Source organism: Emys orbicularis, chromosome 13 (genome assembly GCF_028017835.1).
Source record: "Emys orbicularis isolate rEmyOrb1 chromosome 13, rEmyOrb1.hap1, whole genome shotgun sequence".
Lineage (NCBI taxonomy): Eukaryota > Metazoa > Chordata > Testudines > Emydidae > Emys > Emys orbicularis.
The window spans coordinates 4147009-4172569 of NC_088695.1; the positions used below are offsets into that span (position 1 = coordinate 4147009).

Below are 25561 nucleotides of genomic sequence, written 5' to 3' on the forward strand. Positions count from 1 at the left end.
GGGCAGCTGTTTGACTTTAAAGCACAATGGGTTTAACTGAATTGTAATCATTGGTATTGTGCAATGCTGAATGTGGACAAGGCCTTTCCCTGGTAAGAGAGTGGTGTAAATTGCTTATTGCACCAATGCAGCAGGTTTCTTAGGGGTTTGCAAGTGTAGCTACACTAGTGCAAATGTCTCTAATGTAGACAGGGCCTTATTCTGGAGGTGACGGCTGTGACACTAGTTCGCTGTCTTAGCTCTAATCGTGGTAGGTGGCAGGCAGCCGGGGTGCTGTCAAAACAGTGTGGGAGCTGTGGGAGGGAGAGCACTGGGTTACATGCAAGACATGAACTCCCCAACCTACTATTAAAGTAGCATCCAGAGCCGGGGTGCAACCAGGGCTGGCTGGGGCTCGAACCCTCCAGAGCCCCTGGCTACAAAGGGCTGCAGCATCTGGTCCCTCCTCTGGCTGGGCGGCTGAGAACCCCAGGCTGGGAGGAGCCCGAGGCTGATGGGGGTCTCACACACACTCTGCCTCGCCTCATCATATGCTCTGCCCCAGAGAAATGCCCCCACTGAAATCAGCACCCTTAGGTCCCTGTCAGGAAAATGCTGATTACGCCCCTGATCCAGGCCAGATTTAAACACAGTAAATGATTTTCTGCTTCCTTCAAATTCCCTCTGCAGTTTCTTGTGCATGTAGGCAGTTAACAGTTTATGACAAGATTTATTTTTTTCCCTGTAGCTATGTGCCATTAACCAGCTGCCCCAGAAGTGCCTGCTTTCAGTGATTGGCTGAAGAAATCCTTGTCCTTAGTGTGCAGCAATGTTTCTAAGATATTTTTAGATTGAAGGTGCCAATGCAATGCAAGACTTGCCCCTGCTAAAAGCCCCGGCTGTTTGTTTTGATCACCGTGTGGCAATGAATGACAAAACCCAAATGTCCTGACTCTTAAATCTTGGATTTCAGGTCTTCAAATGACTGCGGTTCCTCTTCTAAACACAGCTTCAGCCTGAGAGGGAGCTGAGCAGAGCCCACTGTTCATAGACCATGCATCTCACTCAGAGAAGAGAGCCTGAGAATTCTGCTGAGGACCCTCTTAATAACAATGGGGATCGAGAGAGGTCAGGAAATCCAGGTAACCAGAGCCTCACTGCTCAGGTACAGGGTGGTGGTAGAGACAAATGTAAGACCCATCTACACTGGAAGAATAGCCATGTTTAGACACAGATCTGAAACGTGGTCGTGGCTCTTCTGTGTTATAACAAAACTCTTCTTGACAGTGGACAGGACAAACATGTTTTAGGTGTCTGGCAGGATTAGAAGAGGGTTTATGGCATGGTTAACCTGCTTTTTTCCCCCCTCTGTCCACACTAATCATAACACAGGAGAGATGTAACCTTGTTTAAATACTGAGGTTGCCTTTTCAAAGGAGGATGCAGCATTTGCATGTGCAGTCAGGCGTATCTGATCACCCCCAAACCCTCTCCTATGTGTTGTTACCTCATTTTGTACCTGCAACTCTATGCACGGCTGTGGGAATGCTGTGGGTTATTAAGTAGGTTCACGTACATTTCTGGGCTGGAGCATATATTGCACCTGCACATGATGGTTTGGCCCTGGTGCCCTCTCCTTTCCCTCTTCACGGCCAAAGATGGAAGTGGGTGTGGTTAATCCACCCAAGGCATTGCGAGCCCAGGATTCTGCATTTGCACATACAAAAGAGGAATTTGGTTCACTTAGGGGATGTCTCTACTGCATAGTGCACCCGGGTCTGTGTACTCGGGCGTGCAAGCCTGTGCTTTCCAACTCGCCTGTGAGCATCTGTACTGCATCGGTATGCACATCTCATACCTGCCTTGTGTCCTGGCAGCTGCATCCATACTGGGGTTGCACTGACGCCTGTCAGACATGGTGGCTTCTGGGGACGCGTCCCAGGGTTCTTAGTGCCCGGCTAGCTAGAGCAGTTCTAGGGCTTGGTTCGTGGTGTATTATGGGAGAACGTCTCTGTCCGTCCTGCGACACGCTGGTTGATAGGCATCATCTCTGCTTTTTTAACAAACTAGGCGGAGCTATGTTTCAAACCAAGTCGTCCGTGTGGAAATGAAGGGTTAACCGCAGGGCGACTGTATTTGAGCCAGCAGGTTACTTCCAGCTCATGGGAGACAAGTGGGAAGATGGGAGACAGAAGGACAGGAACACGCAGACCCCGGGAATTGTGGGATAGCTTTGTCAGACTGTCTGAACACAAGCTAGGCCACGGGAACTTTGGCTACATCAGCAGCAAAGTTGGCAGGGTTGGGTGTGCGCTATAGTGGAACGCAGGTTTGTATCCACACCGCTGGGCGAGCCAGCCAGCCCCTGTTGTGAGGCGTGTGTCTTTCGCTTACAAGAATCTTAGGTCTGGCTTACAGCACTAGTCTCTCTAGAAATTTTTTTGGACAAATGGTGATTTTTGAATGCTCCCTTGAATGCATGGCTGTTTATAGAGCAACTTAGGTGCCTTGTGTTGAAGGTGCTATAGAGGAGGAATGTACAGGTTCATAGATTCGAAGGCCAGAAGAGATCATTGTGTCATTTAGTCTGACCGCCTGTTTAGCATAGGCCCGAGAACTTCCCCGAAAAAATGTCTAGAGCAGATTTGTTAGAAAAACGTCCAGTCTTGAGTTAAAAATGGCCAGTGATGGAGAAACCACCATGATTCTTGGTAAATCATTCCAATGGTTAATTACTCTCCCTAGTAAAAATATACGCCTTCTTTCCAGCCTGACTTTGTCTACCCTCAGTTTCCATCCCTTGGATCGTGTTGTACCGTTCTCTGCGAGACTGAAGAGCCCGTTATTAATTATTTGTTCCCCATGTTTACCAAGTGATCTAGATGGCTCTGAATCAGTGACCTGCCCTCTTCCTTCAGAGAGATCTGGAGCGCTTCGTAAGCTGGGGGCAAGCTAACAGTAGGTGTTTGAACACAGCTCAATGTCAGCGTGTACATCTGGGAACAAAGAACACAGGCCATACTTACTGGATGGGGGACTCTCTCCTGGGAAGTAGGGACTCTGGAAAAGCTTGGCGGTCATGGTGGATAAACGGTTGAATGTGAGCTCGCAGTCCGAAGCTGTGGCCAAAAGGGCTAGTACAATCCTGAGATGCATAAACAAGGGAATCTCACGTAGGAGACGAGAGGTTATTTTCTCTCTGTTTGGCACTGGTGTTTCTGGTCTATTGTGTAAATACCTTCCAATGCAGTATAGGTGTAAATCAACATCATCTATCAGACTAATGTCTGCAGTCCCTGTAATATGGAATGGGGACATTTTCCATCCTGTAGCAATTTCTCTGCTCTTTAGGGACACTAATACCAAATGTACACTGCTTCTCCTCCTAAGGGAGTCCGATTTCCAGCACCTCTCCCCCACATGGCTTGGCTCAGAGCATCCTGACTTAATGTAGGGCCACTAGGTTTGTGGTCTCGGTGTCTGAGAGCGTCTGATCTCCTGGGTCGGGGGCACAGGCAGGGCAGAGGGAAGAGACTGCAGAATGAGACACATTCCCCTCCCCTGTTAGCTGAGAGCCAGTCAGCCTGGGATACTCAGGATCACAGCTCCAGAGAGCCCGGAGCGGAACAATGAGCGTAAGGGAGAGGAAGCAGGAGCCATTTAACTGAATGCCCTGTCTGGCAGCTGACATGCTGGTATTAATAACTCTGGGTCCTCCCATCCACCTCCTCCAGGAGACCCATCAGGTTTCTCTCTTTCAGGTGACCAGCGTTGGACCAAGCCCTGGAAACGTTGTACACGTAAATTCCTCTTTATCCTCTTGACCATTGCTGGCATCGGCATCGTGGCTTTGTCAGGTGAGAGTTCAGCGCTTCTTGCTCCTTTCTGTTTTCCATTCGGCCCAGGAGCGGCCGCAATCGCACGTTTTTCTCTCTTCTTGCCTCAGATAGTTGGGCCACATGGTGGATTTATACAAGACTCTTGCTCCAACTGCCCTTAACATGACTGCTCATTTGCCCTTCAAACCATCCCTGTGATATGATTCATGGGCGCCAGTCCCTAAGCCTCCTTTTTTGCCCTGAAAGGGTGAGAATTTCAATGAGGTCTTTAGTTTTGTTACTTGGTCATCTTTTATCTGATGCAATATCCAATAAAGAGGCCACTAAATGAGAGGTGGAATGAGTTAAAACAATGGTGGACAACCCATCAGGATAATCTGATTGCGGGCCAGGAGACATTGTGCTGACGTTGACTGTCCACAGGCACCGCCCCCCGCAGCTCCCAGTGGCCGTGGTTCTCTGTTCCCAGCCAATGGGAGCTGTGGGAAGCGGTGGCCAGCACATCCCTGCGGCCCCTTCGCCTGCAGGCGCCGCTTCCCGCAGCTCCCATTGGCTGGGAACAGAGAACCGCGGCCACTGGGAACTGCGGGGGGCGGTGCCTGCGGAGGTCAATGTTAGCACAATGACTCGCGGACCGTAATCAGATTACCTTGATGGGCCGCAGGTTGCCCTCCACTGAGTTAAAACCTTTCTCCGAGCCAGTCAGTGCAAAGTTTTGTGATGAAGCTCTGGTGCCATCTTGTGGCGGGACTTTATCTAGTGTTTTTTTTTTTTTTTTTTTTTTTTTTTTAATAATGAAGGCTACCTGCATGTATTAAACACAATGGCGTAGCCAGCTTTTAAGAGGAGGGGGAGCAAACCTAAAGATGGCGCCCCCCTTGGCTCCTCCTCTGCCCACGCCCCCCTGGCTCCTCCTCCGGCCGCTCCACGCCCCCTCCCCTTCGCTGGCTCCTCCGGCCGCACCGCCCTTCCCCCCGCATGGCTCCTCCGGCCGCGGCTGCCGGGCCACAGCCAGCCTGCGCCCCCCTCCCTCGCTCCTCCGGCCGCGGCTGCCGGGCCACAGCCAGCCTGCGCCCCCCTCCCTCGCTCCTCCGGCTGTGGCTGCTGGGCCACAGCCAGCCTGCGCCCCCCTCCCTTGGTCCTCCGGCCACGGCTGCCGGGCCATAGCCAGCCTGCGCCCCCCTCCCTCGCTCCTCCGGCCGCGGCTGCCGGGCCACAGCCAGCCTGCGCCCCCCTCCCTCGCTCCTCCGGCCGCGGCTGCCGGGCCACAGCCAGCCTGCGCCCCCCTCCCTCGCTCCTCCGGCTGCAGCTGCCGGGCCACAGCCAGCCTGCGCCCCCTCGCTCCTCCGGCCGTGCCCCGCCTCGCTCCACCGGCCGCTTTTGGAAAGGCGCCGCTTTTGCAAAGTGTGCTGAGGGGAAGCGGCTGCTTCCTCTGCACCCCGCTAGCTATGCTACTGATTAAACAGTGTTGATAAGTGCAAAGTAATGCACATTAGAAAAAAACCATACCAAATGATGGGTCTAAATTAGCTGTTGCTACCCAAGAAAGAGATCTTGGAGTCATCTTGGATAGTTCTCTGAAAACATCCGTTCAATGTGCAGCGACAGTCAAATAAACTAACAGAATATTAGGAACCATTAGGAAAGAGAGAGATAATAGGACAGAAAATATCATAAATGGCACTAAGTAAATCTGTGGTACACCCACACCTTGAACACGGTGCGCAGTTCTGCTCACCTCAACTCAAAAAAGCTATATTCGAATTGGAAAAGGTGCAGAGAATGGTGACAAAAATGATTAGGGGAATGGAACAGCTTCCATATGAGGAGAAATTAAAAAGACTGGGACTGTTCAACTTAGAAAATAGACAGCTAAGGGGGGAGATGAGAGAGGTCTGTAAAATCATGACTGGTGTGGAGAAAGTATCATTTACCCCTTCACATAACACAAGAACTAGGGGTAACCTGATGAAATAAGCAACAGAGGGTCCTGTGGCACCTTTAAGACTAACAGATGTATTGGAGCATAAGCTTTCGTGAGTGAATGCGTCTGACAAAGTGGGCATTCACCCACGAAATATACAGATCTGAGTGCTGGGCACAGGATGGGCTGGGTTAATCTCAGGGGGAAGCGTGTGTGTGAAATTCTTACTGCTGCGTGTAATTGCACAGGAACAGATGGCTCTCTGTCACCCAGTGTCTGTTACTGTCTCTTTTCCCCCAGGGATAGCACTGAAACTTGGTTTTGATCCTCCACGCTCCCCTGCTGTCCCTTGGTGCCCTGACGGCTGGGTCGGGTACCTGGGGAAATGTTACTACTTCTCAGAGGCCGAAGGGAACTGGACCTTCAGCCAGAGCAACTGCTCCTCCTTCGGCGCCTCCCTGGCTACGATCGACACCCTGCCTGAAAAGGTGAGACGCCTCCAGACTACAAAATGGGCCTGGATCAGGGACCTGAACTTGGATCTCTTCCCAGGTGTGTGCACTAACCACCTCACTCACTCTCGGCCCCAGCGACTGTTCAGGTGTCCTATACAACGTGGAACAGCTTCAGCAGGAGAGAGTGAGAAGGACCCACCCAGAAATAACGTCTTCCTTTTTCTTTTACAAAAAGGCTTTCATGCTGCGCTATAAAGGCCTTTCCGAGCACTGGATTGGCCTGCGGAGGGAAGAGGGCGAGCCCTGGAGATGGGTGAATGGTGCAGAATTCAACAACCTGTGAGTCTTCTCTCTTTCTAAGTGTTGGGACGCATGTGACTCGAATAAGCATTGAATCTGGACCAGTCTAAGCTTGGTTGGAAGACAAAACCACCGATAATCTTTTTCTGGCATTAAAAAGACTGGACATGGTATTTTGGAACTCCTATTCGGTGCGGGATTGGGGGGCGATGCATTGTTTAATGGAGCTGGCTTTGAGGGGATCTTAGGTCTTCTGTACGTGGGCGTTTGTTTGCACTGTTGTAGCAACGTTATTGGCTGATGTCCCCCGTGTAACTGACCTGGCCCAAGATACCTTTTATTATTAGTAGTAGTAGTATTGATGTTGTCATTATGGTAGCACCCAGAGGCCCCAACTGAGATCAGGGCCCAGTTGTGTCGGGCGCTGCACAGACACACAGGGAGAGACAGTCCCTGCCCCAGCTGAGATCAGGGCCCCATTGTGCCGGGCGCTGCACAGACACACAGCGAGACAGTCTCTGCCCCAAAGAGTTCACAGTCTAACTAGACAAGACAGACCAAGGGTTGGGGGCAACAGAAGGTACAATCAGACTAAATAGCGTGATGGGCTGGAAACATCCTACCTATGGTCTGATCCCCATCCGGCCTGACGTTTTGCCTGCATTAGGGACATACCAGTGCTAACCCCAGGGCTGCATGCTCCACATGGGAGGACATCATGAAATGAACAGAATTTGATATTAAAACAAATCACAAGGGGATGCTGGGCCCAGATGCAGCGGGGGAGAGCAGTGGAGAGCGGGGTAATTAAGGCCCCGTTGCTACTTGCTTTCATCTGCTGCGCTACCCAGAATGCGGAGCCGGGACTCACGGCCCCACGGCACTTGTGTTGCAGGTTTGAAATCCGAGCCAACGGCAACTGTGCCTATCTGAACGACAAGGCTGTCAGCTCCTCGTGGTGCCACACGCTGCGCAACTGGATCTGTGCCCAACGCGATGCGTACACGAAGGGCTAGGGAAAAGCCGACGGGCCGCGGCGCGCGGTGCCTGACGTGCGTGGGACTGGTCAGGCCAGGCTTGTCGGACTTCCGATCTGCTTTTGCTGCTGCGCTATCCGCATATATTGCAAGGGGAGGAGCCCAGTCATTGCCGCGGTCATCTGTGCTGCTGTAACGTGACAGCGCCACCTGCAGGGCGCCGATAAGATGGCTGGTGAGTTCCAGACTCCGGGCTACCGTTGATTGAAGCATTTCCTTGCTGCCGAAGGGCTGCTCCAGGAGAAGAGCAATGCAGAGCTGACTCTTCCGTGCTATGTTGGGTGCTGGTGGCCAGGGCGCAAATGGTGCCGCTGAGTGTCTTGCTGCTGATCCCTTCTCTGAGGATATTTACATCACAGGGGCACCGGAGGCTCCAGTCAAGGTCAGGGGCCCCATTTTGCTGGCTGCTGTCCAAACAAACTTCAGTAAGACTCGTCCACCACCCCAGAGAACCTCACAGCCACAAACAGGGGATGCCGGGGAAAAGGGATACGGCATCCGAGCAGAATGCCTGGGGGTTCCTACTGCCGCATGCTTAAATGCAGCCCTTGTCTGTATTTATTTCTTAATGTGTTTGTGTCCGACCCAGCAGAGTCCGATCTCTCCTTTCTAGAGGTGATGGGCTGATGAACCTCATCAGGAGTTCGTTCCCGAAAGGGGTATCCAGTCATTTAAAAGCCTTTAAACAGACGCTTTTGAAACTATCTCCAGGTTCTAAGACACTTGGATGGGAATCTCTTTTATTGGACCAACTTAGAATATAAGAACGGACATACTGGGTCAGACCAAAGGTCCATCTAGCCCAGTGTCCTGTTTTCCGACAGTGGCAAATGCCAGGTGCTTCAGCGGGAAAGAGCAGAACAGGCAATCATTAAGTGATCCGTCCCCTGTCGTCCAATAACTTCTTTAAGCTTTGCTTTTTCTTCATATTGTGGAGTTTCCATAGAGACGGCAAAATTCGGTATCTTCCCTTGTTGCGTGTCCCATGTCGGTCCCAGGATAAAAGATATTCCCTCCCCCGCCTTGTCTCTCTCGGAAGCTTTAGTCTCATTGACAGCGACAGAAGGAATTTTGCCGTGGGTGTATTTGATCCACCTCTCTGAGAGAATTCTTGTGTCAAGCTACATCTACAGTCGATCGTACTACGGTGCACAGGGTGTGACATTTTTCCTAGCCCTGAGCGATGCAGCTGGGTCGATCTGATTTTTAGGTGCAAACCCAGCCTTACACCCATTCTGCAGTGGTGTAAAGTAGCTGTTTAAGGAAATGTAGGGAGTCAGGCCCCAGGGCGTTCGCAATAAGGCTGAGACCAAACTGTGAAAAGTCAAGAGTCAGGCTTAATTTCACCATCCGTCATCTCAGCCAGCCTCCCACAAGCTGCCTATCTTGGGAGAGACTTTCCCTGTTTCGACCTGGCTCAGTGAACCCACTAATGGGCTACAGTATTCTGTATACTTGAGAAACACTGCTGCTTAAACCTTTGTCTGTATATAAGTAGGGTTTTGTACTCTCTTTTGCACTTTGTGTAAATAAATGACCTCACTGCTGGGTCTACGGTTTTGTTCTGTCTTCTTCCCTGCGTCACTTCAGTGCCTCCTCGGTGCCAGAAGGGCTGTGTCCAGGTGGAAGGAAGGAAAGGGGATTTTCTAGCAGCTGGCCAACTAATTTGGTGGGGGGAGGAGTCTGAGTTGCCTTATCAACTGCAGAAGCAGCCAGTACCACCCAGCCTTCCCCACCTCACCTGGGGTGGAATCTGGAGCGTGGGGTGGTTCCGAGCGGTTCTTAGCAATGGGTTTGGAGGGGGCTTAGGTGACGGGGAGGGGTGGGAGGAGAAATAGATGTTAAAGATTGTGACTGTGGTAACGAGGGCTCCGTATTAAGCACCTTAGATTAAAAAAAAAAAATAGATTTACGTTAGACCTTTAGGAAAAACTTTCTAACTGTCAGGGTAATTAAGCACTGGAACGAATTACGTAGGGAGATGGTGGAGTTTCTATCATTGGAGGTTTTTAAGAGCAGATTAGACGAACACCTTCCAGGGATGGTCTAGATAATACTTAGTCCTGCCTCGGTACAGGGGACTGGACTAGATGATCTATCAAGGTCCCTTTCAGTCCTACATTTCTGTGATTCTCTCTCTGCCTCCATTTCCCCTTCCACCTCTACAATAATGGTGATCACTTGCCTTTTGCAAAGCACTGAGATCTGCACAAGAAGGGCACTACATGCTAAGGATGATGGTTATTGGGGGTTGTCACAGATCCACACACCCAGTGCTTTAGAACAGTCCCTGGGAGGACCCCTTCAGGGTGCCAGACCCCCTTAGGGTCTCACTCTGTCACCAGGGTAAGCCCTTTGGCTTCACCACCTCCTTGGACTGAACCTCGAAGTCTCCAGCCCCCCTGCTTCACACTGTGAACTCCCTTCAGCGAGGCCACCTGAGATGGGCCTCTGAGGGAGACGTGTACCCCCAAACGGAGCCAGGCAGCCCTCCTTCAGCATCGGCTGTGACTCCCGGCCAGCGTGGTAAAAGCAGGAGGGTTTATTAGCTGTCTGGAACACCGTGTAGAGAGTCCTTGGTTAACATAGAGAAAAACAAGTTACAGCAAGGTCCATTCTGGTTGGCCCAGAGCCCCAGCCAAAGTGGTGTGTCCCCTTCTAGCTCCCACTCTATTCTCTTTGGTCAAGATCTCAGGCCAGTCCCACCAGGCCCCTTCTGGGTCCTTGGCTGTCCAGCTGCTCAAACACAGCTGGCTTCCTGCGGAGAGGTGGGCCATCCATGGTCGTTCGTAGCTTGGTAGCAAATGTCTCGGGTGTTGGCTTTGCCATTGTCTTCATGGACTTCCAGCGACATGGGCCCCACACTCGAGACCAGCGTCAGCCACCCTTGCCTGAGCGTAACCAGCCCTTTTCTACCTCCTAGGTGACGACGCAGCATACAGGGGAAACTGAGGCACGCACCGGTGTCATACAAAAATATTACAGAAAATTCCCACTCTGTCACAGGGGTGAGCTGGACCTTTCAGAGGACTAGGAGTAGGGTGACCAGATAAGTGTGAAAAATCAGGAACGGGAGTGGGGGGCAATAGGAGCCTATATAAGAAAAAGCCCCAAATATCGGGTCTGTCCCTATAAAATCGGGAGATCTGGTCACCCTAACTAGGAAGAGCATGTAGCTCTCTCCCATCAGCTTTTTACTGAGTGACATTCGCCGGCCTTTGTTATGCAGGAGGTCAGAGTAGACAATCAGAATGGCCTTTCTATCTAGGAATCTATTATTTCTAAGGGTACCGCCTCCCTACTGTCATTGCTTAGATCAGGACGGCTTCTTTCTGACAAATCCACTTAAATTCAGCGCTGCACATTTCCGAACGCATCTGATTCCCTTTTATCACCCCACAGCTGTTTCTCACAGCTGGACCAGATACCGGAAACCTGTGGAGCAAAGGGGCGGGGGGGGAGAGGAGAAATAATCCGTGTTAGTGTCTAGACTTCTCAAATAAAGGTCCAGAGAAGCGTCTCTTTGTATTAAATCTACTGGCCTGCTCAGCTGTAGGTATTCCATTATCTCTGCGTTTTCCCCTGCAAGGTTATAAATGTCCCAAACCTCCCACCACGTCTGGTCTCCATGCGGCTGTTGGGGACTGAACTCACCACCACGTCTGGTCTCCATACGGCTGTTGGGGTCTGAACTCACCACTCTAGCCTAGAGGCAGCAGTGGGAAAGCGTGGGTTGGAAGAAAGCTTGCCAGACTTTATGCTGAGTGTGGCTCTTTGTCTCCTCCTAGTCAGTGGTTGGGCCACAAAAGTGCCCAAAGTCCAGTCCTTTCTCTCAAGCAGTCGTGTGCATGCTTTCAGACCTGGCAGTCCCATGGTCAGCCTGAGAATCAAGGGGAAGTTGCCTACCTAATAACATTCAGCATTGCTTTAATTCCTGATAGGAGGGGACTTGACTTATTGTTAGAAGAAGCTGGAAAATTGAATTTCCATTCCATGGGATATTCCAAAAATATCAGGAGGTTTGTTGGTGATTTTTTTGCTGCTGTTCTCAATCAGAACAAAACATTGAAATTTACAGCAAAATGAGGTTTCCAAAAATGTTTCAATCAGGTCAAAATCTTTCCACTGTTATGTTGTAATGTAATATACAATGTAATCAAATGGATGACGCTGAAATAAACTGTTGCGATCGTTTTCCATCAAAAATTGAGAAAAACCAACACAGTCACAGGCAACGTGTCAATTTCATGGAATCGGTGTTTTCTGAGACCTGGTTTTCATCTAAAAACTTCAGTCGACCTAACTACATCTCTCAGGGCTGTGAAAAATGTTGCGTCCTGTGCGACATCATTAGGTTGACTTACCCCCTAGCTGTAGATGCAGCTAGGTTGATGGAAGAATGCCTCCATCAACCCAGCTACTGCCTCTTGGAGAGGTGGACTACCTACAGCAACGGAAAAACCCCTTCGGTTGCTGTAGGAAGTGCCTACGTTTGGTGCTACAGCATCACACCTGCTGCACTGTAGCAGTTGTAGCGTAGATGTTCCTAGAGGGAAAGCTGTTCCGTTGGGAAATTTTCTCCCCGGCTCTCTGTATTATGTGTGTTCTAGTAATGCTTAGGCCTGGTCTACACTGGGGGGGGGAGGGGATCGACCTAAGATACGCAACTTCAGCTACGAAAATAGCATAGCTGAAGTCGACGTATCTTAGTTCAACTTACCCCCCATCCTCACGGTGCGGGATTGATGGCCGCCGCTGTCCCGTCAACTCCGCTTCCGCCTTTCGCCACGGTGGAGTTCCGGAGTCGACGGCAGAGATCGATCCCCAATAGATCTATCCCTATCCGCCGATCCGGCGGGTAGTGAAGACGTACCCTTAGAGGCCCCAACCAGTATCAGGACTCCATTGTGCTGGGCGTTTTATCTATACACTTAGCAAGAGGCAGTTCTTTCCTCCAGAGGCCTGCAATCTAAATACACAAAGCAGCCAAAGAATAATTATTCCTTATGACAGCTGGGGGGTGGAGGCCCAGAGAGTTTAAGTGACTTGGCCAAGGTCACGCAGGGAGTCTGTTCGTAAATCCAGATCGCCTGAGCCCCAGTTCAAGGCCAGCCTTTCTCTCTGACTCTGCAAACATCCAAAGTTACTTAATGATAAGCTTTCCTCAAGACACACATGAAATATTTAACAGCAAGAAACACTCACAGATTTTGGTTTAAGATGGAGCCGTCCACCCAGGTCCATTTCTCCTCTGGGAATGTAACATTAAGCCCAATCCAAACGGGATATTTCCCTTGTGTGATGTTCTGTATGAACTCCTGTGGAGAAAAGCAGGAGCGTGAATTTAGCCTGGGGCAAAAGCAGTCGTTCTAAAGGACACCAGAGAACTTAATCCCCAATCTCCAAAGAGGCCTTTAGTTGGACCCAAAACAAACAAGGGGATTTCCCCCCCCTATAGACCTGGCATATAACACTAACTGCTAGGCCTCAAAATTTAATTTTAAACAAGGAATCGTCATTGAGCGGGTGTGTTTCCAATAGCGTCCCACAGGGACTGGTTCTTGGCCTTAAGCTATTGAACATTTTTACCAAGGACCTGGAAGAAAAAAAAATCATCACTGATAAAGTTTACAGCGACACAACGATTGGGGTGCAGTAAATAATGAAGAGGACAGGTCACGGATACAGCGCGAGCTGGATTTCTTGGTAAAATGGGCGCAAGCCAACAATATGTGTTTTTAATATGGCTAAATGTATATAGCTAAGAACAAAGACTGCAGGATGGGGCCTCTACCCTGGGAAGCCGTGACGCTGAAAAAGATTTAGGAGTCACAGTGGATACTCAGCTGAACATGAGTTCCTAGTGGGATGCTGTGGCCAAAAGAGCTAATGTGATCCTGGGATGCTTAAACAGGCGAATATTGAATGGAGCAGAGAGGTTATTTTACCTCTCAATTTGGCCCTGGTGTGACCGCTGCTGGAATCCTGTGTCCCGTTCTAGTGCCCACAGTTCAGGAAGGATCTTGCTAAATTGCAGAGGGGTCAGAGAAGAGCCGTGAGAATGGATTAAAGGATTTGAAAACCTGTGATAGACTCAAGGAGCTCAATCTATGTAGCTTAACGAAGAGAAGGTTAAGGGAAGACTCGATCAGTCTGTAAGTACCTACATGAGAAACAGATATTAAATAATGGGCTCTTCAGTCTAGCAGACAAAGGTAGAACATGATCCAAGGGCTGGAAGTTGAAGCTAGACAAACTCACACTGGAAATAAGGTGTACATTTTTAAGAGTGAGGGTAATTAACCATTGGAACAATTTACCAAGGGTCGTTGTAGATTCTCAATCACTGACAATTTTTCAACCCAGATTTAAAACAAGAGGTATTTTTCACACGCCTAAGCAACATAGCTAGGCTGACCGAAGTTTTAGGTATAGTTTGCACCCTTTATTTTTCACATTACCATCTCATCCTGGTCCTGGATCACCAGGATGTGAGACCTCTTCCTTGGACAGTCATCACGGCTCCCATTCCAGTCCTTATTCCCTTTAGAGAACCAGTAGCACTTTCCTCTGTGCGACAGCCAGTCCATGGGGCAGAGTCTGCACTCGGAGCCTCCACCTGGGGGAAAGGGCCACGGCATTAATGGGGCTGAAGACACTTCATGGTTCAACACTTTCCATGCAGTGGGTTCAGGCACTTGACTGCGAGTCAGGTGATCTGGATTCAATTCCGAGCTCTGCCACACACTCTATTGTGTGACCTGGGAAAAGTCATGGCAACCTGCCATGCCTCAGTTTCCCCACCTGTCAGATAGGGATAGTACTACTTTGTTCATCTGTCTTGTAAGTTCTTTGGGGCAGGGACTGTCTCTCGCTGTGTGTCTGTGCAGCGCCCGGCACAACGGGGCCCTGATCTCAGCTGGGGCAGGGACTGTCTCTCCCTGTGTGTCTGTGCAGCGCCCGGCACAACGGGGCCCTGATCTCAGCTGGGGCAGGGACTGTCTCTCGCTGTGTGTCTGTGCAGCGCCCGGCACAACGGGGCCCTGATCTCAGCTGGGGCAGGGACTGTCTCTCCCTGTGTGTCTGTGCGGCACCCGGCACAACGGGGCCCTGATCTCAGCTGGGGCAGGGACTGTCTCTCCCTGTGTGTCTGTGCAGTGCCCGGCACAAAGGGGCCCTGATCTCAGCTGGGGCAGGGACTGTCTCTCGCTGTGTGTCTGTGCAGCGCCCGGCACAACGGGGCCTGATCTCAGCTGGGGCAGGGACTGTCTCTCCCTGTGTGTCTGTGCAGCACCCGGCACAACGGGGCCTGATCTCAGCTGGGGCAGGGACTGTCTCTCGCTGTGTGTCTGTGCAGCGCCCGGCACAACGGGGCCCTGATCTCAGCTGGGGCAGGGACTGTCTCTCGCTGGGTGTGTGGCATGATGGGTAGACACCTGATGTCCCTTCATGCCATGTCCCAGCACAGCCTCTGCCTTCTTCCTCACTCTGTTCTAGCCCATCCCTTCCCCTCTCACTCTCCTGTGCTTTCCCTCCCTGTGGTACTGTATGTACGGAGAGCTACCCTGACTGGCCACTAGGTGTCACTGCTGCTCCCCACAGCCCCATCTGAAAATGCTTGTGGTTAACAGCACTCCTGGTACCCAGTGCAGAGAAGCTCTGGAGGACGGGTGGTGGGTGGCACATGTGGGCCGAGTAGCGGGAAGGGACTTTTCTAGCAGGAGCTCTGATAGATGCACTAGAGCAGCCTAAGGAGCTAGACAGGCGGACAGCTCAGGCAGGGAAGGAGCTGCGGTTACCTGCGCTGCGGTGTGTTTGCAGCTCGCACAGATTCTGTCTCAGATGAGCCAGGACGTCCTCTGGGCTGCTGCTGCTGCGGCCTTCTGCGCTGTTTAAGCTGCTCCGCCCGGAATCACTGTCCGCAGGGGTGTTTGGGGGTGTTCCCGTCTGGCCTTCGTGAGAGCCGCCCTGGAAAACTTCCCCACAAAGCCGCCGTGTGAACAGAGGTTAGAGAACTGCCTCGCATGTGTGTGTAATAAAGCACTGAGTAATATGGATCCCAGCCAGTCACTTTGGAGAAAGAAACTGAACTGTTAAAAACCCAGAGGCAAGTTCTGTTCTGTTCCTACAGTATTTAAACACAAAAGTGAAACAGACATGTATCACTTTGTACATCCCCCTTTCCTGTTACATATAGTAATCTCTTAGCGCTTTCACAGTTCTCTTGCCTGCTTTTGGCTATTTCCAGCTGGCCCTGTAGTTCTTTTATTTTGAATGCTTTTCCCTGGGCTCAATTTGCCTCTGCCTCATTAGTTTCTTTCTACTAAATTCGAATTAAATTCGAATTAAACTCATAGCGTAGACCAGGCCTTTGGATCAGCATCTTTGCTTATGTGATCAGTAGAACGGGTCTGAAAAACCTGACGGAACAGTTTTCTGTGGGAAAATGCAGTTTTATCAAAATGGAAACATTCTGCAGGAATTTGTCTGTTTCAATGACATTTTTGATGAGGAAAAAATCTAAATGAACTGTTTTGACATTCTCATTTTGTTTCAAAATGTTTCAATAAGGTAAAAAAATTATTGTGACTTTATCATTTCATTTATTCATTTCATTCCAACTTTTATATTGTAGTAAATATTAATTTTCATCTATTACATTTTATATTTAATATTCAGTGTATTGTATCTGTTATTATTATTATAATGTTTCAACATAATCAAACCAACTTGATAGTTCCGAGCCAAAAGAAATAGGAATTTTTATCCAGGGGGAAATTTCAAAATTTTGGCTTTTCATTCCAATTTAGAATGAATACAAATTTCAAATTGTCAGAATTTCCCACAGAACCAAAATTATAATTTCCAGCCAACTCCAATTATCATTGATAGCAGCCCAGTTCTGGGAATATGGTCTGTTACGTCAGTTTGTTCATCCATAGCTATTGGGGTCTGTAGCATTCAGCATAAGAACATTGTAAAGACTTAAGGCAATTTTTTCCAAAAATGGGGGACATGGACAGACCACTGAGTTGGTCTCCAGAGCTTCTTCTAAGTCAGTGTCTAGCTATTATTGTTGTGGGGGCAACCCTAAAAACGTTGACCAAAGTGTAACTGATCCAGCAACTTCTGCCTGAGTCTGCAGAGAGCCTGAAACAATAGCCCTGGTATGTGAACTGCCCAATCCATTTTAACAGATGCTGACTTACAGTCTATGAGTCTCAGGCCAGAAGGGACCATCATGATCATCTAGTCTGGCCTCCTACACATTGCAGGCCACAGAATTTGTATACTAATTATGATACTTTAAATGTCAACATTGTTAGCTGTTTCACTGTGCAACATCGCATGTGAGAAAGGAGAAGGAAGATCGTATTTCGAAGAGACTCCAGCCGATAGGACCAGAAGCAGGGACTGCTGCAGTGAGGGGAGGAGAATAACTGGGGAATAGCAGTCTAGGAATGGGGAATAAGAGGCTAGATGGCAGTTACAGTGGATCATAAATGGAATATAAGTCAACAATGTGAGGCAGTTGCAAACAATGGCTAATATCATCCTGGGGTGTATTAACAGGAGTGTCGTATGTACAATACAGGAGGTGATTGTCCCGCTCTACTCAGCACTGGTGAGGCCTCACCTGGAAGACTGTGTCCAATTCTGGGTGCCACACTTTAGGACACATGTGGATGATGTGGACAAATTGGAGAGAGCCCAGAGGAGAGCAATAAAAATGATCAATGATTTAGAAAATCTGACCTGAGAAGCAAGGCTAAAAAATCTGGGCCTGCTTAACCCTGAGAAAAGAAGACTGAGCAGGGACCTGACAACAGTCTTCAAATATGTTCAGGACTGTTATAAAGAGGAGAGTGGTCAATTGTTCTCCATGACCACTGAAGGCAGGAGGAGAAGTAATGGGCTGAATCTGTAGCAAGGGCGATTCGGGTTCAATATTAGGAAGAACTTTCTAACTGTGAGAGAAGTTAAACTCTGGACCAGGCTTCCAAGAGAGGTTGTGGAGTCCTCATCACTGGAGGTGTTTAAGGACAGGTTGGACAAACGCCTGTCAGGGATGGTCTGGGTGTATTTGGTCCTGCCTCATTGCAGAGGGCTGGACTTGATGACGCTTATTCCCCAGTTTGTAGCTGTGCATTTGATTTTTTTCTTCCTAAGTAAAGCAATGTGCACTTGTCTTTATTGAATTTCATCATGTCAATTTCAGACCTATTCTCCAATTTCTGAAGGTCGTTTTGAATTCTGATCCTGTCCTCCAAAGTGCTGGCAACCCCTCTCAGCGTGGTGTCATCTGCAAAATGTATAAGCCCACTCTCCACTCCATTGTCCAAAGTCACTAATTACTTCTGAAAAGTGAGATCTAGGGTCTCACAGGGGAGGGAAAACACTCTGGAAAATGGGATTGTAAATAGAGCTGGTTGAAAATTTTCTTTTTTTAAAAAAATTTCAAAAATATAAAAACTATCTGTTTTCACACTAGCCATATTTTGTTTTATAAAATTTGTCCTGGTGTTTGGAAACCACAGAGCCTCTTGTGTGAGACACAATGGGAGAGTATCAAGAATTGACCAGCACATTCATCGTATCAAGGAGTCAGATTAAAAACATCTTGTGCCAACATATTACAACCTGCGCCAATCAAAATCTACACAGTGGCAAACTGAAAACTGAAATAATTTTGACAAATTGGAAAAAAGCCCAACAATTTTTTCACAAACAGAACAAAGCACTGAAAACTTTTCAGTGAAATTGTTTGTACGACTGACAAGTTGTCGGAACCAAAAAATTGTTTCCAGATATACAATATTCTTTTTTTAATGAAAAAAATTGTTCACAAACTTTTGACCGGCTTTAATTGTAAATGGTCTGACAGTCAAGAGAACCCAGTAGCAGTGATACTTTTAGCTTGTTTTTCTGTTTTTTAAATTGACTAGTTTTAACGGTGATGGTCTCTTTAAGGCACCTACTCAGGAAACCACTGAAGCAGAGCCTTAATTTTAAAAGGTTCCATATCTGCTTACCTGAACTGGGGCCTGCCCATTTCCTGCTCGGGGGCCATTTCTTCCTGACCTTACTAATGATGTGGTATCTGAATATAGGACAGCAGTTCTCAAACTGTAACTCATGATGAACCAGAGAGCACTTGGTGGTAGTAAAAACTGGCCACATTGGGCTAAATATCTTTGCTTTTACCTGCTAAATTACTTTATACAATAGCAACAATTACATTATTTTCCTAATGTTACGCTTTCCACGCAAGCAATAGCTGTCATTGGCACAGGGATTATAAATGTAAGAGATTATGTTATGTGCACCAGGGAATCTGTAATCCCCGCTTCCCGCAGCTTCCATTGGCTGGGAACGGCCACAGGGAGCTGCGGGCGGCCGTGCCTGCGGACGGTCAATGTAAACAAACTGTCTCGTGGCCAACCAGCGGATTACCCTGATGGGCTGCCTGCGGGCTGCAGGTTGCCCACTACTGGTCCACGCTGTGGTGCACAGCTACATGTGTCAGGGCAAGGTTCTGGCAGGGAGGAAGCGGTGGGGTGGGGCTCGGTAGCAGGGAATTGCCAGAGACTTTCCCCACTGCTGGAGTCTCCCTCTGCAACGGGAAAGACTCTGCAGCAGGGAGCTGACGGAGCCTTTCACCGCTGACTTCCCATTGCCAGAGTCTTTCCTCACTTCTGAAGCTTCCCCTTTGGTGGGGAAAGACTCTGGCAGTGGGACACTACACTGTAAAATAGAAGTGTAGATGGGAGAGACACTGCTTGGGCGAGTAGAGAGCTGTGTAGGGTGCATATCTGAGTGCGTACTCACAGGGTTCAGTGTATCTTAACCCTATTCACGTAAGCAGGGCCTCACCATCTACACTGCTATTTATACCCAAGTTGGGAGGGCCATGTGGTGTATGTGCTCTGCACACTGCCAAAAAGGGTGTGCAGCGTAGATGGATCTTCACAGGTGGACTGCGCCATGGGAAAATTTGAGAATCCCCGGTTGATGAATAGGAAATAGCTAAGCTGAATTCCTAAGGCATAAGAAACTTCACCACCTGCGTATTGACAAAACCGACGGGATCCAGACACTTACCCAGGATAGTCAGAATGATCACGGCTACTGTCAGAATGATGCAAACAGCCCCCAGAATCCCTAGCATGCGCTTACAGCGCTGGGAACGCAAAGGAGAATCTGTAAAACATGCAAAGTTTGGTGAGATGCCTTCAACCTCATCTTTGCCTTTTAAAATCTGGTCTCACGTGATGTCGTTAGGCATTGTTAGATAATAGCCATAATGCAATACAAACGGAACTTTCTCATCCAACCCTACGTGCAGTAATTTACAGCACAGTTGCACAGCCAGTCTTGGCTTGATTTTTTTTTTTTTTTTTTAAGCCTCAATGAAATCTACTAAAGTCAAGTGAAGAAAACGCTGCAGCAATTTTTCAAGTTATGGGTGAAGATTTTCAAAAGTGGCAAGTGATTCCGGGTGCTCAAATTTAGAGCCCTTAAAGGGGCCTGGTTTTCAGAAAGCACTGAGCTCCCGCCCGCTGAACCCTCTGCAGCTTATCAAGAGCCTTCTTGAATTGTAGATACCAGAACAGTATTCTAGCAGCAGTCACATCAATGCCACATACAGAGGTAAAAAAACCCCACTCTACTCCTACTCAATATTTTCCTGTTTATGGCTCCAAGAATCACATTAGCGTTCGGTTGCAGCCCCACACTGGGAGCTCACGTTCAGCTGGTCGGGAATTTGCCAACAAACCTGTTTTTGTTGGAAAATGCCGATTCATCAAAACTTCTCATGGAAGCGTATCAGTTCCAGCAAAGTTTGCTCAGGTTCAGGGGTGGTTATGGCATTTCCCCTGGGATGTGGGGGAGCCAGGCTCACGTCCCTGCTATATCCAAGGATCTTATTTTTGTTCTGCTGCAGAATTAAAACAAATGTCGAGACTGCTACATTTTTCAAAAAATGGAATTCCTGTTTTCCAGCCAGCCCTAAAAATAAGCAGCTTTGAAAATCAGAGCCTGTGGGAATTGAATGTCCAAATCCCATTTATTTTGATTCAATTTGGGTGTCCAAATCTCTTAGGCAGCATTGAAAATCTCAACCTTCAAGTGCAAATATCCATTTCTGAACAGGAACAGGGAAGGTCTGGTCACGGGTCAAAGAAAAGCCTGTCTGACACACATCAGAATAATGGCGCTCTGCACTTGTGCTCTTCACTCATTCTCTCCCTGCGACATGCTCGTGAAGCATAACTTTCTAATGTCCGTACCTTGGATCCGCCCTGGTGACGGGCGGGTGGTGGTTTTCTCCTGGTGTCGGAGGTTCAATACCGTGTAACCTTCTTCATCCTCCATCTTCCAGGCTTGCCCAGAAAACGACAAGAAGAGAAGAAAGCAATGACCCTCCACAGACTCGCCCTGTCCAACTGAGGGCTCAAGGCTGCAGAGGAAGCGCTAACCCTATCTCGAGCTGTCAAACCACAGGATCTGCTCAGATGCAAGAGGCCGTCCAACCTGCTAGCGAGCTGCACAGCTTGGCACTTTGAAAAGGCAAGAGGATTAGAGCGTGGGTCAGAACATAACGCTCAGTGGGGGAGCACGTAAAGGGAGCAATCACAGGGCAAAACTGGACCCAATGCTCTGAAATAAGTCACAGGGAAGTTGCAAGCTGCAGGCAGGATCGAGAACAGCCAAGGCACTGGGGGGTTATTCTTGAGTCCATCCCCACTCCTTGCTGCGCCTCTCAGCGATAAGAAACACATCTCTAAACATGCAATAAACAATGTCACAGGCCCAGTCCCCTGGTGATGTAAATTGGTATAGCTCTTCTGAAGTCAACGAAGCTTCACTGATTCACCCCAGCTGGGGGATCTGGCCCCATTGAGTCCAATGGAGATACAGCCGATTGACACCAGCTGTGGGATCTGCCCCCCAAAATGTTGGTTTGAAAACACAGTGATGAACGTGACCGTCTTAGACCCAGATCTTGCAAACACGGAAGCATTTGCTTAGTTGTTTGCCGTGACTGCTTGGACTGTGAGCTCTTTGGGGCTGTCTTCTACTGATGTTTCTTTGGACAGCACCCAACACAATGGAGCCATATTATGACTGGGCCATAACGCAAGGAGTCAGTAGGGCTAGTTATGTGCGTAAAGTTAGGCACGTGCATAAACGTTTGCAGGACTGGGGCCTCTTAAGGAACGTTGCGCTTGCTGCAATTGCACAGTGAATTTGAAAAGATCAGTATGATTCACGGACACTATGTATCTTGCCAAAGTTCATTATGGGTTTTGGATGAGATAGACTTTGCTAAATGACTGATCTATCTTTCGTGTGATGTATTAGTAACCTAACCAGTGGCTACATGCATTGGGTGAGTTTTTTAAAGTTGCCTAGAATGTGTTTGATTCTAGGCAACTTTAATGGGTTTGAATATTGCAATCATAATGTTCAGGTAATGCTTCCATGCAGGGCTGTATCTGGGGCGAGCAGGGCGGCTGCCCAGGGCACAAAGCTGCAAGGATGGAAAATTGGGGTGGAAAAATGATGGGGGGGGGGAAATGGTAGGGGTGCAAATATGCTTCCTCACCCTGGGTGCTAAAATGCAAAGTTACAGCTCTGCTTCCGCGTTGGTCAGGACGGAGGGGCACCAGCAGAGCTGTGTGTGCAAGAGAAGCCCAGGGCTGGGGTAGCAGGAGACTGGGGGTTACAATTGAGGGGCTCTGACAGAGCTGGGCACGGAGGGAATCCCAGGGCTGGAGCAGTAGGGGGTTGTGGGCTGGGAATGGGGGGCATTGGCAGAGCTGTGGGGGGAGCTGATGGGTGGGATAACAGGGGGGTTGTGGATCGAGACTGAGGGGCACCAGCAGAGCTGGGGACGGGTGGGGGTGAGCCCAGGGCTGAGATGGCATGGGGGAGGGGCTGTGGGTCAGGAGTACCTAACGGATTTAGATACTTTTGAAAATCCCACTAGGCCCCTCTCTGCATCTTTAGGTACCTAAACCCCTTTGGAAATCTGCCCCCTCCATCCCGTTGACCTGCAATGAACTGCAGGCTCCTGGGTCACTTTTGAAAAGGGGACCGTGGCTCTGAAATGGCTCGGGCAGTGTCTTTGCCCCCGTTAGAACCACAGCATGCCGAGAGTTCGAGTTCCTGCAGGGAGGAAACAGGGGTGGGCGCAGGATGTGGTCGCTCTGTTGCTGAGGCTCCTGTGACAGAGTTTCCAGTAGGTTCTGCAGGGACGGCCAATAAATACCAGGCCTAGAACTGCGGGACGTGAGGATGTTCTAAGAAGAATCTCTTGTTTCAACACTTCGTACGGCGAGTGACACTGTGTCACTCCTCTGGACGGAGCGCGGTGCATCCCTTGTGAGCCATCCTCCTACTTCCTCTGCTTCAGGACTCCCTGAAACCTTCCCCCAAGCCAGGGTCTCTGTGTGTCCCCCACTCCCTCCTCCCCCATACTCTGTGCACCCCCCTGCCTTCTGCCAAGGGGTCTCCTCCACGTCACAAAGGGACTCTGTGTTCTCCCTCATTCCCTCCCACACCCCATGCCAGGCGCTGTGTATGCCCCCCCTTCCCTGTATTCTCCAGCATCCCCAAATCTCCTCCCCATGCCAGGGGCTCTGCATGCCACCCAACCCCCCAGGCCAGAAGCTGTGTACGCCCTTCATTCCCCCTTCTCTCCCATAGCAGGGCCCCCTTCTCCCCTCTGCCAGGCTTTCTGTGTACACTCTTTCCCCCTACTATTGTTATTTCTTGGCCAACAGTCACCAATAGTCCTGCAGGTCATTGCCTTGCATGAGGCTAGAAGTGGAGAATTTGGTGCCAAACTGCCCAGAAAACTCATTGATTATTATTTTTTTTGTCTTAAACTTCATTCAAAACCAGCTAAGCAATCATACCATTGCCGTCTACCCCAGCCCTTGAAATCAAGGAAATGAATAGTTAAGGACCCTGCCAAGCCTAACTTGCCCACATAACAGAAACATTGCTGTTACAAAGAACAGAGAAATGCATATTGCATCACGACACCCTTCACTCTGACCCCTGGATTTGCATTTTTCCCCATGGATTTTGGTGATCTCTATTTCGGTATCTTGTATTTACAGGTCTGTCGCATCTTAGGTGCATTTAACATGCACAATTTCAGCTTTACGCGGTCGGCAAAAACAAAAAAACAAAAAAAAGAGAAAAATAATTTAAATACTGTTTCTGTAGTGCGGGCGATTCTGACCGCCATTACACTCAATGTAATTTTGACTATATGCGATTTTCGCTTTAGGCGCTGACTGCGGAACGTAACCCCAGCGTAAGATGAGACAGACCTGTATTCCAATTTAAAGGAAAATATAAAAACTTGGCTAGACGGGCTCTAGGGTCCCTGCCCCAGAGAGCTGACAATCTCAGAGACAATAGATAGATACAGATCGCCGGGGGAGCACAAGGAAACAGTGACACAAGAGTGGTCAGCACGCTCGACCGTGGTCACAGCACACCAGCAGACTGACCATTGTCAAGTTTGCTGTGGGCATCATGGCACAAGAGAGTTTGGAGGAGAGACTTGAAGGTGGATACTGAGTTCGTTTTGCAGATTTTTACAGGGAGCTCTTCTAGGGCTTCGTTTGTTAAAAGAAGAGGGGCTGGGGGCTGAAGCAGTTGATGATGGTGCCCTCTGCCAAGCGTGAGCTCGCACATGCCGGACGTGCGAGGTCACGCCTTGCACGCCACGGGCAGAGGAGGTGCCAGGGCTAAGCGCTGAGCTTCTCCCAAATGTGGGGGAAAGCCTCGAGGGGTTTGTGTGAAAATGCAACAAGTGGGCAACAGAGGATCACTGGCGGAAGTTTTGCAACATCCCAAATGGGACACAGAGGTTGAGAAACACGAGGGTCTCTGTGAGGCCCCCAGTGCCCAAAGCTAAGGGGCAGGAGGAAAGCAAGTCGTCCCCTGAAAGCCAGCCAGCCAAAGAGCTCCTGGGGTGTTTCCTTCTCAGCTGGGCAGCCAATGGGAACTGTTGGCTGCAAACACCCAGCGCTGCACAGACAGTAAAGAAGGGAAAAGCTGCAGCAGTCATGGGAGAGCAGGTGCTTTGCCCCCACCTGCACTGCGGGTGCTGGCCCTGGGATGCAGGTGAGAACTGATTTAATGTGGGTGTGTGGATGGTAATGTGGCTATCTGGGCATGGAGATTAGGGGGGTGTGTGGAGGGTAGTGTAGCTATTTGGGGGTGGAGATTAGGTAGATAGGGATTTGTGTGTGTGTGTGTGTGTGTTAGTTTATGGCTATTTGGGGTTGGAGATCAGGTGTGTGTGTGGGAGAAGCTAGGGAGTGGATTGTTATAAGAACCCCTCCTGCCATCCACCCCCCACTGCATTCTTTTGCTCACGTGTAGTTCTCATGTTCCTCCCTCCCCCATTTCACTCCCCTCCTCCCCTGTGTCCCTTTGATAGGGATTTGTGTGTGTGTGTGTGTGTGTTAGTTTATGGCTATTTGGGGTTGGAGATCAGGTGTGTGTGTGGGAGAAGCTAGGGAGTGGATTGTTATAAGAACCCCTCCTGCCATCCACCCCCCACTGCATTCTTTTGCTCACGTGTAGTTCTCATGTTCCTCCCTCCCCCATTTCACTCCCCTCCTCCCCTGTGTCCCTTTGATAGTCTAGGTGCGGGAGCCTCATTTCCCTCCCCCCCAAGGGATGCAGCAAACTGGCAGGGACCTGGAAGGATTACACTTTTCCCAGGATGAAGCCCGGGGGGGAGGACCATGAGGAGCCATCTTGCCTTGTTCTCTAGACCAGAGGTTCCCAAACTGGGGTTGCAGAATGTATGGAGGGGGAGGGCGAGAGAAGGGGGGGGGGACGTATCGCGCACATGTTATCCCCAGCAGGGAAAAACTAGCAAAGCCGATTCCTCCAGACATGTCAGCTCCTCCGGTGGCGCTGTGCGTGTGACTCTGGAGGGCGCTGTGCATTGGCGGGATTTCTGTTCCCTTTGCAGAGCGCTATACACAG

General features: G+C 49.5%; 2 protein-coding genes across 2 annotated transcripts in view; one reads left to right on the forward strand and one right to left on the reverse strand.

Moving 5' to 3' along the window:
* Nucleotides 1-20911, reverse strand: part of LOC135887318 (killer cell lectin-like receptor subfamily F member 1) — a 74236-nt gene extending 53325 nt beyond the window's left edge. The window contains exons 1-2 of the mRNA XM_065415080.1: nt 20827-20911; nt 19637-19735 (exon numbers count right to left, since the gene is read on the reverse strand). Of these exons, the coding sequence (XP_065271152.1) occupies nt 19637-19735; nt 20827-20911 (184 nt within the window). The remainder of the gene's footprint in view (nt 1-19636; nt 19736-20826) is intronic.
* Nucleotides 1034-7513, forward strand: LOC135887332 (C-type lectin domain family 2 member B-like). Its single transcript, XM_065415094.1, has 5 exons — nt 1034-1121; nt 3741-3836; nt 6043-6230; nt 6433-6536; nt 7393-7513. The coding sequence occupies exons 1-5, from the start codon at nt 1034-1036 to the stop codon at nt 7511-7513; spliced, it is 597 nt and encodes a 198-aa protein (XP_065271166.1).
* Nucleotides 20912-25561: the final 4650 nt, after the last annotated feature.